This window comes from Eurypyga helias, unplaced genomic scaffold, assembly GCF_000690775.1.
Source record: "Eurypyga helias isolate BGI_N326 unplaced genomic scaffold, ASM69077v1 scaffold11410, whole genome shotgun sequence".
NCBI lineage: Eukaryota > Metazoa > Chordata > Aves > Eurypygiformes > Eurypygidae > Eurypyga > Eurypyga helias.
Genome location: NW_010225072.1, coordinates 9,885 through 27,049, shown reverse-complemented (window position 1 = coordinate 27,049; position 17,165 = coordinate 9,885). Strand labels below are relative to the sequence as shown.

The following is a 17,165-nucleotide window of genomic DNA, read 5'->3' as shown; positions in this document are numbered from 1 at the left end:
AGATTACAATTTAAATAATTTATCTACTTTAAAGATTAAATTCAGGATTAAAGTAAGTAGCATTTTAACAATAAGCATTAAAATGAAGACCAGACCTGATGATGAGGTTAAACTGACATTAAACAAAATCAATTCCAGCATACAAGTAGAGCTATTAATGAGATAAAAAGATAAAAATATGCCTACACCACAAATCCAGAAGATAATGATGCTACACAAGAAATAAGATGGCAAAAAAACCCACCACAAACTTAAGGGGTTTGTGGGGTTTTCTGCAGGTAAGTGAGATGCAAGACTTGAAAAAAAAAAAAAAAACAAACCAGCAACACTGAAGTGATTGCATTTGTGCACTGAACAAAACAGTGTTCTAGATGTTTCAGAGTCTGTCAGTACTACCAATTCCCTGTGCACCAAACAATAATTTATATTAATGTCATGTGCACATATATTCTACATCTACAGTTATGCAGGAACTCAACAGAAATGCATGAAGGCACAGGGCTAAAGAGTGTCTTTTTTACCCTGATTTTTTTTTTGCCCCGCCATTCTGTTCAGAAAGACTAGCCTAAAATTTGCCACGGGGCTAAAAATGCAAATGCCGTAAAACTTAAAGCTAAAAAGGTACTATCCATTTCAATCTCAATCTTTTACCTAATCCCATTCTACAGTTAGGCTAGCCAAACCATAGGTCCTTATGAGATATTTAATAAAATCTGAATATCAGAAGTCATTTCATACATAAATACCTTGTGATACTGACCTGTCCTCTGTGAAAATTCAGTTTTACTCAACTACTATATTCCAGCCAGGTTATTTCTTCTTTTTGCATGCAGACAGAAGCATACAGACTTAATTTTAAAGATAAAACAAAGGCAAAACCAGGCTGCCATTTGACTTTTACAAACCAAATATAGGTTTTTTTAGCAAAACTCTCATATAAAATGCTTTAGAACTCTTAAACCCACACTGCTTTCAGCTTGAAGTTGTAGTTCTTCCATGTGATATGTACATAATGGCAAAAGCAAGAGGATATTGACAATTCACTCTTCTCACTCATGCTTCAATAGCTCCATGGCAGAAATCAGTAGGTTTCTGTTTTCCTGTAAGTCACATGGATTTGCTGCCTTTCACTCAGGCAGTACTTAAGAAAATCAACTTCCGATCCTTCATTGCTGAATATCAATTAATCTGCTAGAGTTACTCTACTCAAGAAACAATAGACCTTTTGTAATAAAACAACTTCTGCTAGATTCTGTACTTGCTGAGGTACCTGGAAATATTTAACAACCATCAGATTAAAGCAGGAATTATAAAAACATTGAACTATGATGTTTCTTAGCAAGTATCCCTAACTTCAAAACCAAAATTCAAACACACATGGTAAAGAATTCTGATAAAAATTCTAAACATAGTACACGCTTGTAATTGCGGATAAGTTTATACATTTTTAATAACTTAAATACATCCTGTTCCAGAAAACACAATCCAAAGAGATCGTTATTAGAATAAATTCCACTTGCATAAGTATACTTTTTAAAGTTCTTGCAAGAAGTAGGGTGGGCCAGGGAGGAGGTGTACAGAAAAAGGGGAGAAAGGAAAGCATACTGCTCTGATTAAATTCCAAGTGCTATACACTTACTCAACTTAGGCAGTTGTGTAATTTTATTTAAAAGCACTGCTCAATAGGCATGAAAAAAAATATAAAGCTATGCACTTATACAGACAAATTTTACCTCCTGTAAGTACACTGTTTCAGAAGTGCAAGGTAAGTATGTTTTGTAATGTGACTTTTAAGTGTTCTAGTAGTACCTGAATTGACATTTCATACTGTATTCTCTGTAGACAACTTCAATGTGTAAATGAGTCGTTCTAATCATGTGTAGGTTCAATAGCTAAATTACAATGGCATGCATGAAAACTGCAGACAATTTTTTACATTTTCAAAACAAACAATAAAATTGCAATTAATTTTTTCCTGAAAAGAAACACTAGAAATGTCGAGCTTTTTTGACAGATAAGACAAATATAAAATGTGAAGGAGAATATGAGGAAAAAAATAGGGACAAATTAAGGGATATATACTGAAAACAGAATGGATCAGAGTCATAGGAGCTAATGTTAAATGACCAAGCAGCAAGACTGGTTTATTTAATGAGTGGAGAAAGTCGAATCCCATTCAGAGGGTAGGAAAAGCAGACAGGCATCTCTGATGCTTACACAAGCCTTCCCCCTTTCCTTACACTGCTTGTAAACGATGTCCCGAAGGTGAGCGAAGATGAGAAATAAGTATATTTGCTAAAACAATCTGTTTTGAGACTTGAAGAAGGTCCCAATTCATTATGACATTCTTATCACAGGGAAGACTGGGCTTCATTCAACTTTGCCTCAAAGGCTGGAGGACTGCTCCTTTTCTCCCCCATGAGTGCAGTAATAGCATTCGATGTACTTGGGACTCTTGTGCCCAGCACAGCTTCTCTCACAACTCTAAGCAGGTCCTACACTCCCTAGCCACACCTTTGACTATCATTCTTTGCTGCTGAAAACTGCATCTCTACTTCCTGGTCTGGTGGTTTGCTGCTAATCACTTGACATGCCAGTTGAAACTCCTCTTAGTTTCCTGATGTAATTTAAAAGGAATATACTGACATTATCTGTATTATTTCCCTGTTTCAGAAAGTAGTATTTCATATTTCTTAAAATGGTACCTCCCAAATCCTAACAGACTCCATTTGAAATGCAAATATTCTAGAGGAAACCACCAGTTATCTATTTTTAGAAAACTCCTCTGCTGCTTCTAACAAAGACTTCTAGATCTGCAGTCCTAGATTTCAATACCTCCAATGCCTAAAGCAAAAGCCAAAAAATAGCCATTTTTAAGTTCACGCAGAAGTAAACTCCTGTGCAATTTTGACTCTCTGAAATCTAAAAAGCATATTTGGAGATAAAACTGTACCTTACAAATAATTAGCAACTCACATCAACAGTCAGAGATCACTATGTTAGGTGCTACGCACATATTTAATAAGAGATAAGTTTTTAACCTAAAAGCTTACAATTAAGCTTATCAAAAGCGACACAAAGACATGAGAAAGAGACAAGATAATAATACATTAATTACTATTAGCTTTAAGAAGAGTCATAGCATACCATTTGCCTAGTCACTGCAAAGTATTAGCACAGTCAAGGGTTTTTAAAAAGGCATCTGAAAATAATACAAGGATCTCTCCTTTTTCACATAAAGGGCAGCAGGAGATAGCATAAAGGCATTCCAGGAAAAACTAGAACAGACAGAAATGTCTGACAGCACTGGCAAAGGCCAATACTGAAAGCTCAAAACCCCTTAGACAACTAGATTTTGGGTGTATGAAGTACGGGTCTAGAAGGCGGTTTTTCTCTCCTCTCAAATGTGATTGTGATTTCAGTAAGACAGAATCTGACTATTCTTGCTGGATTCCATTCACAGTTACTGGAGATTCAAATACTCACCTCATCAGTAAGAAACTCCTTACTCAGACCGAAGTCTGTCAGCACCACATGGCCATCAGAATCGAGGAGAATATTCTCAAGTTTTATATCCCGATATATAATCCCCAACTGTAAACAGAATATAAGAAAAAGCATTTCCAAATCAATGTAACCTCATCAAGGAGATGTTGTTGAATATGTTGAAGTATGAACCTAGCAAAATTCCCATATTAAGGTAATCTGACACCTGAAAGTTGCACCACAAAAAGGACAATTTTAAAATGCCTTTGAAGAAATAACTTTTGACTTAAGAACTCTCAGAAATTACACTGTGCCTTGTCTTTAAATTTAAAGGACATACTATATCCTTTGAATCTAAAAATTACCAACTACTTGCTGTTGAGTGCTAAACCCACCTCAGCTTTCATTAAGAAAAAAAAGGATGCTTCTGTAATATGTTCTAGACCACGTCTGCATGCTTTGTCATAGTCTACAAAGCCACTTACAACCTCTGAGAGCTAACGCTTTTCCTGTCTATAGTCACACCAAAGTTTCAGAACTCTGCTATTTAACTGGATGAAAACAAGGACAACTGAACAACAGCAAAACCCAAACACTGTTCATGTTGACTACAAACCAGCTTTGCTGACATACACCATTTTATACGGATTACGAAAAATTAATAACAATAACAATAATAAGTGTTGTCAATAACACTCCACACTGCAAGCAAAAACTTGCAGCCTTCATCTGGTGCACATGAATAGACATTTCATTGGGAACTTATATAACAAATTATACAACTAATGTTCCATTGCTAGACATAGTAACTTTGAGTGTAAAACAGTCCAAAAAAAAAAAAATACTTCTCTCTACTAACTTTATATGACATGCATACAGTTGTAGTCCCACAAAATCAGCACTAAGATAAAGTTACTTTACCTTGTGGAGATGTTCAAGTGCCAAAACAATTTCCCCAATGTAAATCTGCACCTCATTTTCTGAGAATCTCTCTCTGTGCGAAAGGTGAGTAAACAATTCTCCTCCATTTATATAGTCTAAAAATTAGAACAAAGAACCTTATAATTTCACTTTCTGACAACTTAATTTTCTTATTGGAATATTAATAGGTACTTTGTAAATTATTTAATAAGATATTCAGGGATCAGATGCTTTTATTGTAATTCAGTAACATTTCATCACAGAATCATAGAATGGTTAGGGTTGGAAGGGACCTTAAAGATCATCTAGTTCCAACCCCCCTGCCATGGGCAGGGACACCTTGCACTAGACCAGGTTGCTCAAAGCCACATCCAGCCTGGCCTTGAAGACATCCAGGGATGGGTTGTACATGTTGTACAATATTCATGTTGTACAATATTCAATTTCCTTCCCAGAGGACTGACAGAAGAACACAACAAACTTTTAAATAAGCAGCAAAACCATAAAATAAGTCTCAAATATCCATAAATTAATGATTCTTTTTTTCTCCAAAATCTGTCTTTTGGTTATTTAGGCATATGAAAAGAAAGGAGTACAAGTGATAACTACAAACAGAATAATTGTAGGCTCATGAAATACCTGAGGCATCAGCAACGCAGACTGACAAAGGAAGGCAAACAGGTACTAGGCAAAACAATCAACTACGGGCAAACATGTGTTTTACAATTCGCAAGGGGAAACTTTGCAGGCTATGACACAAGCCTTTTCCCACTGTCAGGATGGGGGGAAAAAAGGCAATTATTACAACAGAGCTCCACTGCAACACAACTGCATTTTAGAGGTAGAGCTGTTTATGGTAGCAGTGCACATTAAAGCCAGTTTGCAACCCCACAGCCACCATGCTGTATTTGAGGTCTACATGTGCAGAGCAGGAAACATGCCCCACAACATCTTACTCAAGACTTTCTTGAATATGGTTTCTATAGATTCATTGGTGTAATACATAAATCCATTTAAAAAGTCCAAACCTATTAAAAAGTTCATACTTTGAAGGAGAAAGCATATATGTGTGTTATGGACATTCTGATCTCCCTCCTCTTTTTTAGTTCTCCAGTTCTCTGCTTAGGAAGGGATACAGTGGAATCGAACAATGTGAGGAAGATTATTATATGTGTTTACTGACCTAGATAAATAAAGTAAAAATAACACATATTTTACAACTGTTTCCTTCAAATGAAAAGATTTCTAATCAGAACTACTAACTTGGCACAAGATAAGAACTAAATTCCCAGGCACTGTCCTAAGGACTGTGACAGATACAAACCAAAGCTGCCACAGGAGTGGCAGAACAAGCATAATTCAGGTTATAACACTAACCACAGCCCAATGAAACAAGCAGCCTTGAAATTCTTGGTGCTAGATCAAATACACCACTGACACAATGGGAAAAAAGAAATATCAATTACTTCAATATAAACGCTATCTGACAGGGGTTTTTTTTTCCCTAATGTATTAATAGGTCAACCTCATGTGACAAGCTTTATACAGAACTGGTACTCATGTGGATACCACACTTGTATTCTTTCAATCATACCTTAAAATCAACCTAAAAACTGGAATCAACTCCAAACCTTGTATTCTGGAAATCTGGCAGAAACGCAGCTACATCTCCGCACTTGATCCAAACTAAATCCATATGGCTATGTAATCTGATGGCATGAAGAATTCTAGTAAACAGTGCACTGAAGCTCCAGTTCTAAGACCTCTTGAAACTGAAATTACATGTTGCTCACATACCTAGTTCAGCTATATATAAAAACACCAGCAGACACTGGTTTCCACAAAAATTCAGGAGCCTCCAAAACACACAAATTCCCAAACTAAATTATTTAAATAATTAAATTACTAATTATCAAAGAAATTATTTACAAAGATTCACATAATAAGACACAAAAACCCCCTTGCAACAGAGTTAGGGTTTTTCTTAAGGAAGGTGTGAGGCCCAGTTGAATTATAATGTAGCTTTAGGCTATGTTAGGTAGAACAGATTTTCTGTGTTACAAAAAGATTAAAAGAAATTCAACCCCCCTCTATTCCCATTTTCTGCTAAAAAAAAAAAAAAACCAAAACCCAAAACCCACCACACCTTTCTGGCCCCAACTGACAGTCTGAGAATGGGTTCATGTAGCCTTTCTTTTGTTATTTTTTCTTTCCCACAAAGCCTTTAATTAGACATTAGCTTTGAATTTCTTGCTTTAAACATCACCTTAATGTTGTGTTACGGTGGGCATGTGCCCAGTCTGCACTCTCTGCCATGTAATGCTCTTCAGAACTACTCGGCTCCCTCCTCTTTGACTTTCATGTGAACAAAACGTCAAGCTTTTATTTTTTTCCCTTCATACAAGAGCTTTTTCTAGCCTTCTAATTATCCTTGTCATCTACATGTCTCCATTACTATGTATTTATTTTTTGGTAACCACATCCATCTCAGGTGTGATGGATTATTTTTTTGGTCTTGTTTTTGTTTGTGGGACTTTTGGTAGGGGGGGAGGGGGAAAGAGGGTTGTGCTGGGTTTTTTTGTTTGTTTATTTGGGTTTTTTTAAGGGTTTTTTGTTTTTTAATATTTCTGGTGGCATCTAAACTGCATTCTAGCCAGAGTTACCTGGATTTAAAGAACAGTACTATAATATTTGTAATACATGGTCACATTTTGTCTCATTTAATCCTTCCAACTTTTTCCCAAAATTATAAATCAATAATCTAAACACACAAAAAAAAAATTAAATCTTTGTTAAAAGGTTAACATCAAGGAATCACAAAGCTACGGACATATTTCTAACTTTGTCTCTAGTACTTTCCAACCTGTGATGATATTTTAAATGTTTCTTTCATGTCCTAGTCAGAGGAATTTGTAAGATCCTTATTACAGTTTTCAACTCTTTTTCAAGAGGAATCTAGCGAATACGCCACTTAAGCTTGAGTTCCTCAGATACCTGATTCTCTCACCACAGTGCATGAAACTAAGGAATGTGCATAGAACACCTTCCTAAGAATTAACAGCCAATGGTTATATCTTATCAGTTATATCTGAATTGAAAACCCTAAAAAGTTCCTCATCAGTCTTCCGTCAACCTTGCAAATGGTACAAAAATAGATGTGGTTCTTCACGTGAAAATGGAAAGCACAAAGGCAAGGACAGAAGTGGAATGAAGAATGCTCTACTATGGCTTGCTGTACAACAGTTCATTACCAAGCATCTCTCCTAAACGGAGATTTACAAAACTTGCCAAAATGAAGCATCACAGCGCATAAAACCAGAAACTGATCCATAATACAAGTATTTTCACCTGCATTTTACAGCAGGAAACCATACCAACACCTTGTACATTCCAGTGTTTTAAGTAATTAGACCACAAATAAAGGAAAGCACAATCGTCTTTAACTAGCATAGCTCCTGTTATGAGAGTATTTGCTGAGGGAAAAAAAAAAACCCTGCCCCATATGACCTTTCAGTTTGCAGCATTTCAGTGCTAAGCGTACTAACCGATCAGCATAGTGACAGGTAGCCCTGTCCTCTCAGACTGATGACACTTCAAACACACTGATCAAAATATACAATGTGTTCTTAAGAGTAAAACGTGTAGGCTGCTTGAGTGTTTCCTTACTTTTTTCTTCTTTCCTACCAGCTATCCCCAGTAACAGAGTCTTGTCTGGTAACCTCAGCAATAACTTCTGTGCCACATTCACAAAGGCAGCATGTAGAGAAAATACACTGAATCACTTCAATGCCCACAGTCATACAGATTCAGAACTTTTTCCTTCATGGTAGCAGTTTATCTGAAGATCTATAGAAAACTAACAGTATATAATCATGGTTAAAAAAGTGCAAATCAAAATTTCATCTTCTAGGTAGGTTTAAGAAAATTTCTCTCTAGTTTAGGTACTTAGTCACATACATTTTTTGCTGCATGTAAGTCTCTGATAATACTTCCACCCCAACACACACACCCCCAAGTCAGAGTAGCACACTGAAGTTCAAACAGGAAAACCACAAACACAGACACTGTTGAAGATGAACAGTATTTTACTTCCTATGGTGTCTCATGCAATCTCTAAACACACAGTACTTAAGACCACATGAAAAAAACCTACAAAACATTGAGATGGCAGATTATTTTTTCCATTAACATAAGACTTGAATCCTGAAAACTACTCACCTAAAATGAGATGAAGCTTTGTATCTGTCTGGAAGGCATAATGTAACGTGACCAAAAACGGTGATTGCCTAATGTGCTCCAACACTTGTCGTTCTGTCCTTGTGTGCTCAGTTGTTTTGGCTTTTTGAACTATTGTTGCTTTCTTCAGTACTTTCATGGCATACAGCTTTCCAGCATCATGGCCGCTTACTTTCCTTACTAGGAACACTTTTCCATAGGCTTTAAAAAAGAAAAAGTGGAGAGTAAAAACAAAACCAAAAACCAAAAGAGTTGCCTACTTGTACTATAGGTCTGGCTGGTATTATTGTTGTTTTTCATTACTCATTGTTATGGCAAACAGTAACCATTCAGGCTAAAATCTTGCAGAACACTCTTGTTTCAGTCTGACCCTTTCTGAACAAAGTTTCAATCAAATGAGCTTAGTGTCTGAATACACCAAGAGTGTGAAAACAGAGTTTCAGTATTATAAACAATTTAAAAAAACTCATTATTTCTTCCTTTGTAATAATTTAAAACTCCTATAATTAGAAATAAAAATAAACATTCAGCTTTTTCAGTGAAAGGAGGTCACAGAATTCATCCTGCCCAATTCAATCACATACAAACAGTGAGGAAGATTATTTTCTTGGTTTAGTAAATTATCCACTGCAACAGAAACTGAAGCTGACTGCTGAAAACTGTGCCACCGTACCAAAATATTAAGTACATGAAAAGTAAAACGGCAGATAAAATTCCAAATATGTAAATGAGTAATCCATATGAAGTATGATAATAATTAATTGTGCATAGTGTTATAACTGAGGAAAAAAAATACCTGGAGTTACCACAGACAACCCCCATGAGAAAACACCAGTGATAATACAAAAAGCAAATAGCCTGTCAGAACTTCAAGGAGAGTATTGAAGGGGAAAAATTACAAAAGTGTACTGTCCCCCAGACCTTCAACACAAAACCAGAAATTCCTTATGTTGTGGTATGAAATATTTGTGTGCTTCGGGTGACACACAATTTCAGTGTCTCCTCTCTTCTGTCCCCAGCTCCCCTCTCCCCCATCAAAAAAACCCCAAGACCACCACACTACAACAAACAGTACAGGAGAACATTAAAAAAAAAAAAAAAACAGAAAAGGATAAAATAATTCTTCTAATTATGAAAGGAACTAAACACACTTAGACTTAGTTTAGCCTGAAAAAGTAGAGTACTTAAGAGGATGCTAGAAATTTAAAAATCAAAAATTTTATGAAGGTAAGTAAAGAACAATTTTTCATTATTTCTAGAAGTAAAATAGCAATAGCAAGAAACAAAATCATTACGTATCAAGATTAAGGACTGCCCAAAACACATAAACAAATATGTGGTTAAGCTGTGGAACTACCATTACATTATGCTGCAGGTATCAAAAATGGAGATGAGTTCAAAAAGATTTATATAAAACTCTGACAGAAAGTATACCAAGCATTGTTAAACACTGAATAGAATCTCTGGCTCAGGTAGACCCCAAACTGCAGGCTGCTACAAGTTCACTAACAAAATCATCATTGTATGCTTCTCCATGTTCTTGTAGGTTCTCCTTAAACCATCACAAAAGACAAAAAACCAAACCAGCTCAGTGTTATGTCCAGCCTCTGTAATTATCTTCATATTGCTTCCTCAAAGAGAATGCTCAAATATCTCAAAACTGTAAATACACCAGACACTGTATGCTGTCCTGATGTTTAGCTGGTCCGTAAAAATGCTACACAGCATACACAGCTCCCAGTAAGTAATTACTCCAGATTTTTCCTGTTTTTTCCAGACAGGTAGTAGAGTTTTAAATTATGACTTGAGGTTTTTTAGCTATAACAGTTCTGCTTCATTCCACATACAAAAGTGATACTGCCGATAACATGAAAAATTCTTAAAAAGGAGATTACCTGACTCATCACACCCTAAGAATTACATTTGCCTTCCTTACAGAACCCATTATTCCCAAATAAGAGCTTTCATAAACTAAAGTTTTCACAACATATCTGTCCAGAATGGCACACAGAGTCAGAACAGGTTAGTGTAAACATATTCTGTTTGGGGAGACAAACGTGAGATACTCAGGACAATCTTTTTCAAGTTGTGGGTATTATACAGCATTCCCCAACTTTATGTGTAGTTATGAGATCAAGTGTATTTAAGCCAGACTCAATACTCACCAGCTGGTCATCAAGAAATAGATAATAATAGGTGTAAAGATGCCTTTATTAAAAGAGGTATGGGCCATAAATCCTGTCATGAGGTACAGACACAAGTGATCTGAATGAAGGTTGTACAGACCATAATATTGTGACTACAGTAATACTATGATGTATAAGCACAATTTTAATGTTATTCACCTATTCTTCCAATATTGGATGCTGAATTAAATTTTAGCATCTCAAAACCAGACCCCTATTACTGAATGCATTGGTTTAGAAACACTGCTTCCAAAAGTAGTGTTTACATACGTTTAAGGAGTTACTTCTCAGAAAATGTAGATAGCACTTCTACATTCTACTAACATGCAACAAAAACAGCGTGGACAATGGCCTGAGCTTGCATTTCTCACCTTCTTACGAGAGAAGCCACAGTTTTCACCAATTTTCATCTTGAGCTTGACACTGAACTTCTTGTGCCTCTCTGAAAAGCTCAGTCTAGAGTGTTAAACAGAAGTTTCCTTAGGTCCCCAGGAAACAGCAGCTTTATCAGAAATGTCGGACAAAATTAAGCTAAACTAGATTAGAATAAACAAAAGCCCCTAGATTTAACACTTCACTACCTGTATCTTTAATCACACTTTATAAAAACGTACAATAATGCATCTTAAGTGGCAGAACGCTAGCAGTGTATCAACAGCACCTACTACAGATTTACATACAACACCAGAGAAAAGTATCTGGTAAGTGTAATAGATGCCGAGAACTGTCTAGAAACTGTACTAGTGTTATAAAAGAATTTGCAACAGAGTTTTACCATAGTACAAATTGTTTCATCAGAAACCTGAAAAAAGACTGACAGAATGATGAGAACTCTCAGCAGTTTTGATGAGAGTAAGTCTTAAGTAGCACTATTTTAATCAAATGACTCATGATATATTCAACATCAGAATCTCTGATATCACCATGAGAAACCTACTTAAAAAACAAGGCAAAAGCAATTCATTTCAGTGGCAGCAAGAAGGCACATAAGCTAATTGTGAGAGTACCCTTAACCTGATAATCTTATTTCAGAAGAGTTTTTTTAATTTCTCAGAGTCACATTTTAATGTTAATTCTCAAAATCTGATGCACATCTCAACTACTTCCAAGGCAGAAATACTGAGCCAGCAATATATCCCCCATAAAGAAACGCAGTCACCAAATATTTATCCCCAAAATTCCTTGTAAAATATTTTACAATGTGAAAGGCTGTATAATACACACTATACATACATGTACACACACATATACATACACAAAATATGTTAGACCTTGCAGTTTAAGAGAAATAAAACAAAGTTTTAAAGAAAAAACCCAATTATTAGTTGCAGATCGATATGGATATCAGGCTTGTGAGATAAGAGTTTTCACACCAGCAATTTATACCAAATTTCTACTTTATATGCGAGGCAGAAAAATGTAATTAGAGGTTAAAACTTTCCTTTCACTACTGCCTTTTTCATGAATACACATTCCTAGTAAGACATCATTGTAAGTAAGAATTTAGCAAGTCATTAGAATATTCTAAAGTACACACTTGCTGAAAGACAATAAATCAAAAATATAAAGTATTCTTTGCTTCTTTATTCTTTCCATATAAAAGCAAGTACATTAAGCCATTGCATCATGCCAGCTAATCCTTACAGAGAAAAAGGCAAGCAATCCTTATTGTTTATAGCACACAAGATTGTTTATGCAGACTTATAAGTCCATCAAAACTTGACATTTGTATACAGACAGTTTTAAAGCAGCATTTTCAAGTGTTAATATAAGCTACACCTCTTTCTTAAATTACTTGGTTTTTTACTGTTGGTGTAAGAATAATCATGAGACAAAACAGGAAAAGGCTCAGAGGTACAAAATATTTAATGATTTTAATAAACTTCGCTGTATTCTTGCATGATCTATGCCCAATAACCTCTTTCCATCACACTTTTTAGTGTTACAATAGTCTTTAGATTTAATATTTCTAAAGAATTTGGAGGCACGAGTCTCACTGTGCAGGTATCTGTGCATATGAATTAAAATTTGGGATGTGGCAAAGTCAGAAAGGCATATAGCTCTAGCAGCTAAAAACCGAGGGGAAAAGCCAAACAGAAAGATCAAATAGCAGCATTCTGAACAAGTATTTCCAGTTTTTATTGTCCACCACCAAACTGTCAAACGAGGCGTTCGCTGTCACCTATCCTTAAATATCAGATAGGCAAGAATCTTTAATGGACTGTTCTCAACATTACTTCCCCAAGAACAACTTCCCTGTCCCATTAAACAGGGAAGGGATGAGAAATAAGAAGAGCAGGAAGTGACAGGACAGGGTAAGTTGCATCTTGAAATTTACTTTCTATCCACATTTTGCTTTTGTGCTTTTTTTACCTTTACCTTTTTTAAAAAAAAAAAAAAAAAAAGTAAATGCTGTTACAGTAAACCAGTATGGCAGGCAATACATACCTAACTTTTTTCTTTTTTAAAGACGTTAATTTTTTTAGAAGGCGGCTCTTATATGTAAGACAATCAACTACTTTCAAATTAAACCCATTACCCCTCGTGACAGGACAAGGGGTAACGGATTTAAATTGAAAGTGGCGAGGTTTAGATTGGATATCAGGAAGAAGTTCTTCCCGGAGAGGGTGGTGAGGCACTGGAACAGGTTGCCCAGAGAAGCTGCGGATGCCCCATCCCTGGAAGTGTTCTAGGCCAGGCTGGATGAGGCTTTGAGCAACCTGGTCTAGTGGAAGGTGTCCCTGCCCATCGCAGGGGGGTTGGAACTAGATGATCTTTAAGGTCCCTTCCAACCCTAACCATTCTGGGATTCTATGATTCTACTGGATAACCATGCCATTCATTTTTAATTTTTACAAAAATTAAGGTAGATTATTTTCTTCAAAACTGCACTGAAGGCACTGCATACTGCTGAGGTCAGAACAATTCACCACCAGCTGCCAGGATCATCACCTCACTTCCTTCTTTCCCCCTTAAATGTAGGATTGCATTTGCTATTCTCTCCTGTTATACTAAACCTCCTCTGACATTAGTTCTAGGAAGAATCTTTGCTACTGATCTCAAATTTAATGCCCAGATTCTTTCAGCATTCTCTGATAGGTAAATAGGACAAATTTGTCCAGGTTCTTAGACTGAACACAGTACCCTCTTTTCAGCCTTCTCTTTGTAGAGAAAAATAATTTCCTATTTCCAAATTGTCTCTGATTGGCCATCCCACCTTCCATTCACTATTCATCGTAGCTGTTCTCAGCAGAAACTGAAGTAAAATATTAATTGGAGTTTGGAATTATATATTTTTTTGACGCTCCCTATGTTTGACTCACTCTCCTGAGAACAGCATTCCCACTTCTTTCTTTGTCCTCCTTTTATGAGAAGAATATTTTATATTTTCTTCAATATGCTTTGAAAGATCTATCTTAATTTCAGAGTCTTAACTTTATCAGAATACTTTGAGCTCTTAGATGGAACTTAATTATACCTTCTTGTACAAGAAGAATTTTGTGCTGATTACTTAAATCTGACATTTATCCTACCAATTTTCCTCCCTTCATAGGAATATATCCTTCAGATTCTAATTATCTTTCACATGTAAGAAGAATATCCTTCCCATATAAACACTTAATTCCAAAAGATCATGTATAAAATATTCTTTTATATATGGCAGTTACATTCTTGTTTCTAATTATTTTGTCTTCATTAGCGGACTGCAGTTTAAAGTGGCAGACTGGATTATTAGGGCAGACACTCAGGAACCACTTCTATTGTCTCTTCCTAAGAACAGTAGGAAGATTGAACGAAAGTGGCACTTAGGAAAATCAGAAGAAAACAGTTGAGTGGGGAAAAAAGGATTAATGTATGTGTAGAAAGACATGACCCCAAATGCACTCTACATTAACAATTCTTTTTATTTTAAAAACACATTTACAAAGAATGAAGCAAATAAGCCAAGTGGGTTTGCATAAGCCAATACATCTACCTTCTCTCGTTCCCTTCATGGCTTTGAGAAGTAATCAGATTACTTTGCTGTAAAGTAACCTCGTTCTTCAGAATAGACACTAATTTTCTATGTCACAGGAATAGAGCTTTAACTAGATAGAAGGGACAGCTGGAAACATGAATTCAATTACCAGGAGAGATATGAAAATTCAAAATTAGTAAGGCTATACAGTAACAGCAGCAGAAAAGAACTTAAATGACAACAAAGACAGACTGGAATTTCAGAAAGTATGTACAGAGTGCAATATGGGCAAATCAGGGAAGTCAAGAAAACACTAATTTACTCTCAGAGCAACAAGTACAATATTAATAGCTTTATTAACAGTGGCATACCATCACGTATTTTGTTTTACTGATGTAAACTGTGTTATTGATTTCTTCAGTGGGGTAGTTTTTTCTATTAAATACCTCCTTAATGCAACGTAAAAGGATCCACCTCAGATTAAAAGGCTGCTAACTCAGATTTTTGCTTCCTTGTCTTTTCCTCAGAGACTCAGGTCAAAAGAGGAATGAGTATACTATGACACTTTTAATACTGTAAAGCAAAATGTAACAAGCATACTTCCAATTGGGAGCGTACAGGAACAAACAAGACATAAAGGAATGCAAATTGAAGTAAGTATGAAATCATGCTAAGCCACAGCATGAAGAAAATGTTATCACACACGCATCAAAAAAAAAAAATCACTTCCAAGGGAGAAGCATCAGTACACAAGGACACTATTTCTAATAATCTTAATTGTCTTAAATAAATAAATAAACAAACAAACAAACTTTCACTGCTGTTACCTGAAAAAACCCCACCACCAAGTCTACACGAAACTACCACAATTACATACTTAAGCAAGGTATCACTTAACATATTGAGTATCTTCTTTAGTTATTCCAGCTGCTTCATAGCAGACCACATTTTTAATACTGTAATTAATTAAAATAGCATCTACAGTCATCACTTAATGTGACTGAGAGGCTTCAATATATTCTGCTTGCATTACTGCAGATCATTTAAGCATCAGATAATTTGAAAAACACACTGCATGCCACATAACTCCACAGTGAAGAATTTTAAAACAGCTCACAGCTTTTACTTAGCATTAGCTGTATTACAGTATTATCAGTAATGCCTAAAAGCACACACCAGGATAAGGTTTTCACTGACAGAGTAAAGAAAGCTCTTGCCTAAAAATACACAGGAACGTGTAAACAGAAGCCATCAGATGCCCTCTTCCTCATTTTTCTTTAAATTGCTCCCAAAAAAGCAATAGTACCCCCTTCGTCTCTGTGAATCAAGTTGTCTGAGATGACCTCAATGCCCAGCCCCATCTTCAAGTTCATAGAATTTACTAGTGTAAAAGAACAGTGGAATTATGAAAACTATCAAAAAATTCAGAACCCCAAAATAGATTTAAAAACAACCCATATTTCTCTCATCATCCTGCCCATAATCTGGGTGTAGGTAGAGATACAATGGAGATATTAAGACAACACTAAGGGAGATAGAATGGCTGTTGGGAGAGGTCTCTGGTTTCCACTAATCACCTTGCCTTCCCCATATACCATGATTAAAAATGAAGGGGGGGACAATACCACACCACACAAAACACCACCAGCACCCGCCTCAAACACACACACAACTCACTTGAAAATACTCAGAAATAATGCAATTATCACTTTTTTATTCTGGCTGAAAGGTAAAAGGCATGTAATAAGCACCTGCAACTTGCAACCTAGCCAACAGGGATGTTGTTAATGTTTAGAGTGATGGCGTTTAGCTTCACAATCATCAGACTGCCAACCAGACAAAGTTAAAAATTAGTTAGATATACACTGAAGAAAATACCCTCCTTTCATATTCTAATGGAATAAAACCTACAGAACAAGATAATTCAGACTTTTACTTATCAACACAGAAGGCATGCAAACATATTCTGAACTTTTTCCTCATTTTTTGTAAGAACAAGTCTAAGGATGACAGTTGAAATGCAGACAAGTCGTTTTTTGCAAGAGAGTACAAGTTCTAAATGAGGCCTTTCTCTTGTACAACATCATTTCAGACAAGTCTGCAATAAGAGCCTGTTATTCCAAATATTTCTGGTGTATGTTATTGTGACTATGGACAGCTTGTTTTATGCTTCTTCTCATTCCCTCAAGTAAACCTATATTCTGGTACAACGAACTGAGAAGTCAGAGTAGTCATACTCACTCCTCCAACCTCAATTCAAGTATGAGAACAAGAAGTTGCAGGCCTAAACAAGACCCCACAACTCATGCACAACATACTTAATATCTTGTAGCAAAGTTGGCATGCAAACAGGTGGTTAGGAGTCTTAAAAGTTTTTG

The 17,165-nt window shown here is 35.9% G+C and overlaps 1 protein-coding gene across 1 annotated transcript in view; it reads right to left on the bottom strand.

Annotated features, from left to right (window-relative positions):
• Positions 1-17,165, bottom strand: part of LOC104506884 (ribosomal protein S6 kinase alpha-5-like) — a gene marked incomplete at its 3' end in the record, with an annotated part of 39,039 nt that overhangs the window by 14,173 nt on the left and 7,701 nt on the right. Inside the window, exons 3-5 of the mRNA XM_010148007.1 lie at positions 8,626-8,844; positions 4,408-4,523; positions 3,487-3,594 (exon numbers count right to left, since the gene is read on the bottom strand). Coding sequence (XP_010146309.1) covers positions 3,487-3,594; positions 4,408-4,523; positions 8,626-8,844 — 443 coding nt within the window. The remainder of the gene's footprint in view (positions 1-3,486; positions 3,595-4,407; positions 4,524-8,625; positions 8,845-17,165) is intronic.